Source organism: Gallinula chloropus, assembly GCF_964237585.1.
Source record: "Gallinula chloropus genome assembly, chromosome: 3".
Taxonomy (NCBI): Eukaryota; Metazoa; Chordata; class Aves; order Gruiformes; family Rallidae; genus Gallinula; species Gallinula chloropus.
The window spans coordinates 119145711-119158357 of NC_140087.1; the positions used below are offsets into that span (position 1 = coordinate 119145711).

The 12647-nt window shown below is 45.4% G+C and overlaps 1 protein-coding gene across 1 annotated transcript in view; it reads right to left on the minus strand.

Annotated features, from left to right (window-relative positions):
* Window positions 1-12647, minus strand: part of PKHD1 (PKHD1 ciliary IPT domain containing fibrocystin/polyductin) — a gene marked incomplete at its 5' end in the record, with an annotated part of 273226 nt that overhangs the window by 212603 nt on the left and 47976 nt on the right. The window contains 3 exons of the mRNA XM_084262525.1: window positions 1972-2185; window positions 9834-9977; window positions 10150-11763. Coding sequence (XP_084118651.1) covers window positions 1972-2185; window positions 9834-9977; window positions 10150-11763 — 1972 coding nt within the window. The remainder of the gene's footprint in view (window positions 1-1971; window positions 2186-9833; window positions 9978-10149; window positions 11764-12647) is intronic.

The window sequence follows — 12647 nt, forward strand, 5'->3', positions numbered from 1 at the left end:
CCCTGGGACATTCACAATTAAATTGGACACACAAAAAAAAAACCCCAAAACAGTAAGGAAGCAGTCAGCAAATGAACCACATGGCTTTTCTATCCACAGGATAAGCACAGGCACAGACCTCCTGCCCCACTCGCCTTGGTGAGACCAGGACAGAGCAGCTACAGCAGCAGAATTGTAGCAGCCCAGACCAAGGAAAGGAGCAAGAAGAAAACCAGTGATGGGAACCAACTTCTTGCAGATGCATTTTGATCAGTAAAGCTGAGCACAATTTTTGATACCCAGGGAGCAGGAAGCAAAACCAACCCCAACCATCCAGAGAGATGTATTAGGGTACCCTGTTCCTATCAAGCCTGCAGGTTTTATTGTCTTAATATTTTAAATATTACCTGTGTTGGGGCTATGCTGATGGGAGTCAAAGGAAGCAAAGCTTAGCCAGACAAGGCAAGGCTACTGCAGATTCTTGGTTTGAAACAGATTATGGCAACAACGGAACTGATGAATTTAGCTCCAATCTAGGATCTTTTCTCCCACTTCTAAGTCTCCCTTCTCCTGTCTCCCCCAACTAAACTGTCCTCTCCAGCTCCTATTACATCACAGGACACTACCTGTGCTCAATGTGCCTTTGAACATGCCAGCTGGCCAGCTGTAAGCATCAGATTAGGCAAGCAAGAGATTAGGGCAGAGTTCTGCCTTCCTCTCCCTTAACAGGAAACTAATTTATTTTTCCCTGACACAGATTTTCTCAAAACTGACAAGAATTTCATAATTCTTAAGACATCCATCCCTTATGGAACCCAGCTCAGATTAATCAGAGCTCAAAAGGTGGTGGGGAGGAAATGACAGGCTGACAGGGATGCTGCAACTGTGTAAAACCTTTTTCTTTTTCTTCTTTTTTTCTTTTAATTTATTTTTCTTTTTTAAAAAACAAGTTTAAAAAAATTGTGACTCATGTCTTGCTGTCTTTGTTGAGTAAATGCCAGTTGGTTTTCTTCCCTCAACACAGGGCATCCCAACCTCCCTCTGGGGATTCACACCACCAGCTGTCATATAAGGACCAGATAAGGATGAGGACCCAAATCTCTGTGGCTCTGTAAAAACACCTGGACTGTAGCATCATGTGATTCTGTGGTCATGCACAAGCCATGAATGGGTTCACCTTGTACAGCAAATCATGGGCAGTGTGATATCATTGCAGGGATATTCTGATTTTTATTTGTTTAGTGTCTTTTGGGAAGTTTTGTTCATCTGGTTATTCCTTACTTCAGACCTTGCTTTTACTCCTAGGAGTAAATGCTCTGTGGTTATAAATCATAGAATCATAGAATGGTCTGGGTTGGAAGGGACCCCAAGGATCATAGAGTTCCAAATCCTCATGACTCAATGAAAGACAATGGTGCCAATTTATATGGGTGACTTCTTTGCCTTGGGTTTGCAAAGCCTGAGCCTTGAGTAAGTGCCCAAGCACCCTTGCTGAGTAAATACTGCACAGCATGCTGAATTTTCTCTGCAACTTTTTACTCATGAAACTGCTTGGAGAGAGGAAGGGAAGGGGGGAGGGGGAGAAAAAAAAAAAGAGGGGGAAAAAAAAAAGGCTTCTGCTTTTCATAATGCCTAATCTTTTTCCCCATTGGCATCCACCAGATGTTGCTTTGGATCAGAAGATAAATATTAAAACCTAAGAAGGAACAAAGCGGGCTGTTTACGAGATGGATTTTCTGATGTCTCTCAAACACTTTAAAAAGATGGGGAGGGAAGGAGGGGGAATTAAAGATGCTTTGATAGACGGAAGGAATGAGTTTCACAACCCAGCGGAGCTCTCTAGTGGTCTCAAGGCTAAATTGCTTGGCTGGCAGAGACCTCAGCCTTAGGAATGTGTTCCTTTGGTCTGTCATTTTGCAGGGTGGAATATACCTTGTGGGGGTGTTGCTCGTGGATGGTCCCACTCAGCTGTTAGAGGGATGCAACACTAACCTGACAAAGAGTCCAGCAAAATGCCTCCAGGGTCGGTTGATGTCACTCCAGTTCCCCTGAGGTGAGTTGTCCTCACAGACGTACAGGTAAGAGGCAGATGCTCTTTGGTGATAGGGACCCACCCTGACTTGGATGTCACATTCAATGAAGGTGGCTCTGTCTTCTCTGCAGTCAACAGAAGAATGTGTCAGGCCACAGAGAATGGCCAAAGACGCTGCAAAGACAAGAAGGGGGGGGAAATAACTCAAAGCAGCCTACACACCACTGACATTAAGCAGGTTTTAGCAACTGACAGTTGTCACTGTAGGTTCCTGATGTGTACATCCCAACCTCCCTTTTGGAGCATCCTGTTGAGGATAAGTAGGTCTCCATGCAACTCCATCAGCCCCTTTTGCTTTCTGTGAGCAAGCATATAACCTCCTTTGTTCACTGGGCATCAGACTAGTCTTTGGGAAGAAATAACCCCATCCAGGAGGAGGTGACAACATGGACATTTCTTCTGGGGAAGTTGGACCATGGTTTACAGATCTGGAGTAAAGCACAAATCTTTTGCCAGGGAGATGTGACAACTTTAAGTCTATCCAGCTTTGAAATCCAGAAACAGGTTTATTGAGTACATGGACACAGCTTAGGGGGGCTTCTGGGGAGCTTGGGTGAACTGGGACCTCACACTTCACCTTGCTTTGTACCTGAGTGTGACTGGAAACTTGATCCAAGTTTGACTCTGTGGATGTGGTAGGAGGCATAAAGCAGCTGCTTTGCTTTGAGGTTTGTTTAAGGAATGAGTGAGGAGAACAGAAATTAGGGTTTCTTATTCTAAACCCAGACAATAACATTAAAAAATAAATTCTGAACTGTTACTGAAATTCACATCAGCTGAAGTGTGTGGTTTAAATAATTTAAAAAAGAATAAAATAAAACCTTTAATCATTAAATCATGCCAGGGATCAAAACTGTTTCCCTCAAAACCCTATGCATGTAAAGACTTTAGGAGAAGTGTCATTAATCCTGAACTAGTCAAACAGTTGTAATGAACTCCTGAAAAGGTCTGTGGATAATATTACAGTCTGCACTGTAGTATCCAAGAGTATTCCTCAAGTATCAGGAGTGTGATCAATAGGAACTTATCAACGAAGGGGTTTTTTTGTTTGTTTTATTTCAAAATTCACATTTGTTCCACAGGTATCTTGTTCGTTGTGAGACTCTCATTGGTAATTAATGGTTTAGTCCCTAAGCAATTATGAAAGTGTTTTTTGAAAATATAAAAATATGAAAAGGCTGTATTTCCTATATTAAAAGACTTTTTGCTAAAAATTATTATTTCATATGGGGTGTTTTTGAAAAGTTTAATTCTGTTTAATGTATTTTTTAAAATATTAAAACCTAGCATTTCTTCTGCTCTGAACTTCAGAGAGACAGTTCCCACTTTTCCCTGTATTTTTTTGCTCTGGATTTAGAATAAGAAAAGAGTTACCCTCATTGTACCTTCACACATTTTGCAATATGTTTAATCTCTTTCCTTCCCCAAATGCAGGGACAACTCTTTTTTTCAGCATCCATTCAAACACAGACAAATGTAATCCCTGCCCCAAAGACCTTCATATAAACATGAGAGACAAGTAATAGACAGAGAAGCCTAAAGGAATGATGAAACCATGCCTATAATTTGCCTTTATTGTCCAGAAATTATATTTACAGCATCACAGAACATTGGGAGTTGGAAGGGACCTCAAAAGATCATCATTCTAGTCCAACCCCCCTGCCAGAGCAGGATCACCCAGACTGAATCACACAGGAACACATCCAGGTGGGTTTGAATGTCTCCAGAGAAGGAGACTCCACAGCCTCTCTGGGCAGCCTGTCCCAGGGCTCCCTCACCCTCACAGGGAAAAAGTTCCTCCTGACATTCCCATGGAACTTCCTCTGCTCCAGCTGCACCCGCTGCCCCTTGTCCTGTCGCTGCCATCCCTGAGCAGAGCCTGGCTCTGTCCTCCTGACTCTCACCCTTTACATATTGACAAACATTAATAAAATCACCCCTCAGTCTCCTCTTCTCCAGGCTAAAGAGGCCCAGCTCCCTCAGCCTCTCATCATCAGGAAAGGGTTCCACTCCATCACCTTGGTTTCCCTGCACTGGGCTCTTTCCAGGAGTTCTGTGTCCTTCTTGAGCTGAGGGGCCCAGTACTGGACACCATATTCCAGGTGTGGTCTCACCAGGGCAGAGCAGAGGGGGAGAAGATCCTCTCTTGACCTACTATCCACCCCCTTGTAATCCAGCCCAGGATGCTGTCGGCCTTCTTAGCCACGAGGGCATATTGCTGCTCACGGTCATCCTGCTGTCCACCAGGACCCCCAGGTCCCTCTCACCTACACTGCTCTCCAAGAGCCACCTGAGTTGTCCTACAGTTCCCACAGAAACCTTATGTCTTCCCGGTGGCCAGGCTGCCATTCCAAGGGCATTTTAAGTGGCACTAAATATCTGTGTTTTGGCAAAGAAACACCATCCAAGCAGATTAAATACTACAGAGAATTTGCCTTTGCAACAACCTGCAGCAGAATTTCTCCAAGAGAGAGTATGCCTGCTCTTACTTCAGCTAGTTGCAGGTTGAGAACTTCTCAAAACTAGCAAAGAAGAAGGACATCCAAGCACCAACTGCTCCATCTCATCCTTGTACTGGGTTACAAAGGTTGTAAAACAATTGGTGAAAGCAAAACCCAAGAAAACCCTGTATAATCTGTACACCCCAGAATCAAACCTAGAACTACTTTCTCCCTCTCAGGTGGAAGGAGAGACCTCACATTCATATCCTATCCGTCTGATTAAGATACCACTCTTCTATACAATGTCCCTTTCTCATTCTTTCCTTGGGGATCTTTCATGTCCTCTTATTCCCCTGCTCCCAGAGGATTTAATACTTACTAGGAGGAAGTGTTGGCTTTTCATTCCCCTTCCTCTGATCATTAAATGGAAAGATCCCTTGGTGTAATCAGTACCTTTATCTCCTGCCACAACAGTAGCAAAAAGCATTAACTAAAGTTTGCAACACACTTAATACATCCTAAAAGGAAGGTCTGTTCATTCTGGGACACGATACTTCTCCTTGCTTAATTGGGTAGAGTTTAAACCCCAGAAAGATGCTCCTTTATGCTTTATGTTCCCTATAAAGTTAAAACCTGCTAATAATACAATCCCATCAGTGAGGTGGATGCATTCACCCCATTAATGCTTCTCTTTTGAGATCAGACACAACGGCAGCCAAATCTCTGCATGTTGGTAACGGGTTAGGAACTGACTGTCCCCAATCCTGTCTTTGAGGGATACTCCAGCTTAAGCCAAGATCCTGGGGTGCTCAGCACAAGGGCTTTGTTCTGGGTCACTGTTTAATAACAACTGCTGGACATGTGATGAGGCTAAAACCTACAGGAGTTCCAAGGGCAGCTGCAGATTGATTGAACAACTGCCCGAGAAGTCCCAGTGCCAAACCACACATCTCCAGTTCTCCACCACTCACCAAATGGACCACAGATCACAGCATTAGCATGTGCTTAGCAGGGAAGATGTAAAGGAAAGGAAAAAAAAAAGGAGTGAAAAGAAGACAAACCAAAAAAAAGGAGTGAAAAGAAGACAAACCAAAAAACAAGACAAACCAAAAAACAAGGGAATGGGAAAAAGACCTGCTAAGGTCAAGTCCAACCTCTGCCTATGAAGAATTGCTCCCTAGGAGACATTCATTTCACACAGCCAAGTTTCACAAGTCCCAAGAGGTGACTTTGCAAACATCTATTGCCTGATAGATCTCACTGTCAGAACGTCCCTGCCATGTAATCAATAGGCACTCTTTTTTTTTCCTTCTTTCTTAATTTGATTTTTGTATTTGAAGGACAGAAGGAACCATTTGGATCCTTTTGGTTTGATCTCCACAATAAACATCAGAGGCCCTCAGTTCTACTCGGATTCAATTGGCACAACACATCCTGTTCATATCTTCTGTGTTTACTCATACACACCACCCCATTTCCCTGGCTATAGTCTCCCTTGGTCCTAGCTCAGTCCATCTCCTTGGTACTTCTGCAGTACTGCAACCAAAATTCCTTTCTTTCTCTCGCCCCATAAGAAGAGCCCCATCAAGCTATGCCACTCTTCCTTTTAAACCAGCCTCAGTTCATTTCTAGCTTTAAATTTAACTCCTCTTTTCTAAACTTTCACTTTTACCAATGTAATCTGGCTAATGGTAGATCCAGGACTCACTAACAAAGATCCCAAGCATCATTACATCAAATCCCTAAAGCCACACCATCCAATTCCTTCCAATCAGGCAAATTAGATTCAGCTTTTATCTTGATTCACCTGCTTTTATAGGTGCTTTCTTTACCCTCACCCCAATGTCAAACATACAATCTCATGTACTGATTTACTGCAAAATTCATGCATGGTACTTTCCCAAATATCACAGAATCACAGGGATTGGAAGGGACCTCCAGAGATCATCGGGTCCAACTTGCCTGCCAAAGCAGGGTCCCTAGGACAGGTCACCATCCAGATGGGTCTTGAACATCTCCAGAGAAGGAGACTCCACACCCCTCTGGGCAGCCTGTCCCAGGGCTCCCTCACCCTCACAGGGAAGAAGTTCTTCTGCATATTGGTGCAGAATTTCCTGTGCTCCAACTTGAGGCCATCACCCCTTGTCCTGTCCCCACAGACCATTGAAAGAGGCTGGCTATTTCCTCTGTGTCCCACACTTCAGATATTTATAAACATTCATAAGGTCCCTTCTTAGCCTTTTTTTCTCAAAGCTGAACAGCCTCAGTTCTTTCAGCCTTTCCTCGTAGAGAAGATGCTCCAGTCCTTTAATCACCTTCATAGCCCTCTGCTGGACTCTCTCCAGGAAATCCCTGTCTTTTTTATATCAGGGAGCCCAGAACTGGACACAACACTCCAGGTGGGGCCTGACCAGGGCAGAGTAAAGGGGGAGGATCACCTCCTTTCACCTGCTGACAACGCTCCTTTTGATGCTCCCCAGGATCCCATTGGCCTTCCTGGCCCTCAGGGCGCACCACCACTGGCTCATGGCCAAACTGTCATCAACCAGGACCCCCAGGTCCTTCTCCACAGAGCTCCTCTCTATTGCTTAATAGGAGCATTTGGTACTTCTCTCACCTGCCTCAAGCTTCCTGACAGTCTTCCCCTCTTTCATAGGAGCACGATTCAATACCACAGACATTAACCATGTGTTCTGTAAATTTAACCTGAGTGGAACAGAATCCACAGCTGTATTTGCACTCAGCAGTAGCACTGCAACATGTGGAACAAGGCAAGGAGAAGAAGCAAGCTATTGGGATCAAGCCAGGTACCTCTTTATCAGACTTTTAAAAGCTTGTGGGTCAATTTGCCTTTCTTTTTTTTCTTCTGGTTTTATTTTTTCATTGAAGAGAGCATGGTTTTCTTAATTTTATTCAATTTTCTTAATTTTCTTACACACTAAGGGTGAGACTGAAATTTAAGCCCTGTTCTGATTTAGTTTTTCTGCAGCTTGCAACAAACAACAGTTCTCATAAAGGAGTCTAGGCTTGTGTTCCTGTGCTCTGGATTGAGCACAATTTCAGCACTTAGCCTGCCCAGCTCCTATCAATGATCAAGCCAAAATCTCACTGGAACCCTACTTAACACCCATTCCTAAAGACCTCGTGGAACAGGCTTATGGCTGGATCCTGCTGGGACCGGCAGCTCCTCGTGTCTTAGAAAACTGGCTGTTAAATGGGAAAGAAGTCACATTTCCTACCTACAGAGCCTTGCTCTACGGATTTGATCACAAGCTAGATGGATAAGGTTGGGGATTCCCACGTGAACAGCTCTAATCTTAAACAGGCCAGACACAACATGACCCAGTGCTGAAAGCCCGGGGCAGCGAGCATCCCACGGTGCTAGAGGGGAGGTGTTTCTGCTTCCCAGCGTGCTGTAACAGAAGAAATGCAGCTTGAACTCTTCACTTCTCATCACCCGGTCCCACGAGCAACACCGGGATATGTCAGACAAGCATCCAACCCAGCCACACCACCCTCAGCACTGAAGGGGCCCTGGGGCACCACAGGCCTATCCCTCACATCTCCTTCACGGCTCGTGGCTCTGCATACGTGCAGTTGCTTTGCCACCTCTCCCACATGAGCGAAGCTGTGAAAGAAAGGTCTGAGCACTGGATGTACAAGTGCCAAGTGGCAAGCTTCCCCCCTCCAGGGGAAGCAGCAGCACGTAAACCACGAGGTGAGACTGGGCTAACTGCAGGTAATAAATCTACTCATGCTCTAAATCTTGGGGGTAGGCAATCCCCTAAATGTTGGGGGAAAGCCATCTTGAAAGCATCTCGCTCAATATACAGATTCACTAATGCCACATGTAGCTGAACACAACTGACTTCAGGAAGAGAAATAGCCTGGCAAACACAGGGATAAGCAGCCTGTATTTTAAAAGAAAATAAAAATCCTCCATGAGGACATTATGTTTTTCTGTAAATACTCCAATGGTAGAGAAATAATTTTGTAGCTCAGCTGGTGAGACTTGCAAGGCTGCACGCTGCAAAATCCATAGTAGAGAATCACAGAGTCACAAGGTTCAAAAAGACCTTTAAGATCATTGAGTCCAACCATCCCTGTCCTGTGCTAAACCATATCCCTGAGCACCTCATCTACCCGCCTGTTAAGCACACCCAGGGGTGGTGACTCTAGGGGAGAGACAGGCTCTCTTGTAACTTGCTTCAAAGCAATGGTGTCTGTGTCCCTTTCACAGAATCACAGAATTGTAGGGGTTGGAAGGGACCTCCAGAGATCATTTAGTCCAACCCCCCTGCCAAAGCAGGGTCCCTAGGACAGGTCACACAGGACAGTGTCCAGATGGGTCTGGAATATCTCCAGAGAAGGAGACTCCACACCCCCTGGGCAGCCTGTCCCAGGGCTCCCTCACCCTCACCGGGAAGTTCTTCCCCAGATTGGTGTGGAACTCCCTGTGCTCCAACTTGAGCCCATCACCCCTTGTCCTGTCCCCACAGACACTAAGAAGAGGCTGGCCATTGCCCCCTGTGTCCCACCCTTCAGATACTGATAACCATGGATCAGATCCCCTCTCAGGCTTCTTTTCTCATGGCTGAACAGCCACAGTTCTTTCAGCCTTTCCTCGTAGGGGAGATGCTTCAGATCTTTAATTATTTTTGTAGCCTCTGCTGGGCTCTCTCCAGGAGATCCCTGGCTTTTTCATACCAGTGAGCCCAGAACTGGACACAACACTCCAAGTGGGGCCTGACCAGAGCAGAGTAGAGGGTGAGAGTGAGGTTAGCGAGGTCAACTTTGGTTAGTGAGGTGAAGCATCCTCTGCATCCTCCTCAAGCAGCAAGCGGTCAGCAATCAGCATTCACTTGCTGACATCTAGTGTCAGCAATAAGCATTGTGGTCCTGCCTGTAGCGTGGTTCCCCCCCCCCCCCCCCCCCAAGCTCCCTCTGCTGCCTACCACTCAGTGAATTTTGAGCAGAGTTAGTAATGTTTTCACAGTTTGGATCAATTTGATTACATTTTATTCCTCTAATCTTCCTGTAATAACCAGACTTCCATGTTTTGTGCTCTGATTATATTTTATTCCAGCACTCCAGCACCATATCTTTTCCTGCTCAAAAAAACAAGCAGGTTTGGGGACTGTGCCTGGATCTTGTTTTTTTAAAAAAAACCTAAACCAAGCCATTACAACATTTGAGTTCCTATTTTTTAAGTGCCCTCTGGTACCCTGGGTTGACATAAACTAGAAACTCCTGGGTTTGGGTCAATATAGGTTTTTAGGGGTTATTTCTTAAACAATGACAGGGTTTGTGTCTTAGCTGACCGTGTAACCGTGGGACGAGGCAGCTCAGGTCAGTTATCGTCATGTTGTCCAACAGTTCACAGTGGAAGCCACAGACTGTGACCAAAGTCTTCCCTGGGGAAAACCCAGTTCCATGCAGGTAAAGCACTCCTCCATTCAGGTCACCTTGGAAAAGGAGAGAAAATGGGATTTAAACCAGAACCCAATAGCCTGTTGTCAACAAAGGCGTTTGCTTTTTTAATTCATAATTTTTGCTTTCATGCCAAAAACAGCAGTCACTGCATTCCCCTGACCCTGCACCCCATGGAGGAGCTGCAGTAAAGCAGTCATGACTTACCCCAGTTGTAACGTACAGCTGTCACCACCAGCTGAGACACGAATGTCAGGTTGGAGGACACCCATCCCCTGGGGACATCCAAGCCCAGCACATGGTACTTGCCAACAGGGAGCAGAGGAGCTGAGCACTGCAAAGTAGACCCAGTGATGGTGACACCGCTACAAGCAAAGTCTCCAACAAACACGTAGACAGTGTCCACCTCTGTGACCTGTGATGTGGTCATTGTTAAAAGGAGACCAGTTATAACCAGTGAAAGGAAAGCAGGGGTAAACTCCTTGTTGTAACTTATTCTTCCGAGGTAATAGGAGATGCCATCTACTTTTAGAGTCAAAGCTCTGGTCCCATTGCCTGGAGGCACTGTGCACTGGATAGCTACACAGGTGACACTGAAAATGAGGCAAGGGTGGTGATCAAGGAGAACAGAAGTCATTCTCTTGCCTTTAAGTGCTGAACCTGATAAGGTGAGCAGGCCTCCACCATTGGTACTGAAGTTATGTGGGTAAAACTGGTAGACCTGAGGCAGGATGCTGAAGATGTTGGACACCTTTCTGAAGCAAGCTTGCCCACGGTTCCTGTTGGATATGGAAATGTTGTGCTGCCCTGGGGCAATGCACTTTGTCTGGCACTTGATGCTGGTCTCGTTCCAGAAAGTTACCTTGCAGACAGCCTGGTTATTCACATGTACCACAGGGCTGTCACTTGGCCATGCCAACCTCTGCCCTTTGATCATCACATAGGTGAATGTCCCATTGGTCTTCCACGTCACCAAATCAACAAAGGGGGTCCACTGCTCATGAAGGTGGAGCGTACAGTCTCCAAGGCAGACACTTCTGATCCCATTCACTGTCACTGTGACATTAAGAGCCCAAGATGCCTCAGCCAACTGCTGGTAATGCAAAGGATGGGCCTTTGGAAGGACAATACAACTAATGTCATCATTATCAGAGTTCTGGATCTCACAGGAATAATTACCCTCCAGGCTGACCCATACCAAGTTCTTCCTGGATGTTAAAGCAACACCAGATATAGTGAGTAACATCCCACCACAGATTGATCCTCGTGATGGGGATATGGAGGTTATCTGTGGAGTTATTACAAGGGCTTGTAACCTTGCTGCCACACGAGCATACCCTAGCTGCCTCTGGATAACCTGGATGGGGAAAGTCCCAGGTTCTAGGTTGTTCAGTGGCAAGGAACACTGATAAAACATTGCAGACGTGTTACCATGTTGAAAATCAAGTTCACATTCGCTGTGTCCAAGCTTAGCCACAGATCCAGTGATGTTTATGCCCTGGATCCTCAAGAGCAGGCTGCTGTCTGTGATTTCCATTTCAACATCAGTAATCAGAGGAGTCAAAGCTCTTTGGTAATTAAAGGTGGTGGTCCTTTTTGTCAAAAGAGTATGTTGAAGTGACCCACTGCTGATGACTACATTTACTTCAACAGAAAGGTTTTGTGATTCTTCGTTAGACAAATTAGCAACTGGTGGGGTCAAGCACCAAACTGTCTCTTCTGCCAAGTGAGTAACCGTACAGGCTTGCTTGTTCATTGAAACTGAAACCAGAGCAGGATTTTGGCTAAAGCCCACCCCAGAGATAGTGAGCAGCGTTCCACCTAGGAGTAAAACAAAACAAGGAAGGAGGGAGGATGTTATATGCAGGAAAGGGATCAACAACTGTCAGTGAACAACCACAAACCATGAGAAAGATGATAAGCACATCAGTCTAAACCAGGTCAAATGGAAGAAGAAATTAAGTCCTTTTTTTGGAACAAGACACCTATTAGTCACATATCAAGATAATTTTATGTGGGCAGGAGGCTAAGGTATCAGATAGCCAGGGGCCATCACAGCAGCAAATGGCAATAGAAAGCCACCACAGAAGTTGAGTGAGTGGTTGCCAGAGGACTCTTGAGAATAAACAGACTGAAATCCTTAGGGAATGGGACTTGTCTATGTGGGAAGATGCTTTGGTCCTGCTGCATAGACCAGGATGCAATGTGAATACTTTCCCAAATAAAGCATACCCTTCAATCTTCAGTTCTGCCCAGCCACTCAGGCAGTGCCAGATTTGCCATGCACATTGGTCATGTACCCTTGAGAATTTCACTGACTAGAAAGGCATTGATGAATACTTCCAGCTTCAAGCCCACCCCTACTGACATGCTCCCAGTCTGCACTATTTAAGATGGGGAGAACAGTAAGAGAAAGAGAAGAGAACTTCCCTCTCCACTGTCAAAGGCAACTCTGATGAAGGTTTTCCATGCATGGGCTGGAGGAAAGCAGGCTGCCAGCTTTCCCCTGTGGTTGCACGGGTCTTTTTATTCCCTGGTATCTACTTAAAACCACAAAAGACAATAGCAAATGGATAGCAGACCCTTGGGGTGAATGGATGGGGTGATTCATATGAAAAAGCAATTCAGGCAGAGTTAGACACAAAGTTATGACCTCCAGATCAGGCTGGCCTTGTGTCTTGTGTTGGAAGCTGGAAGACTGTTGT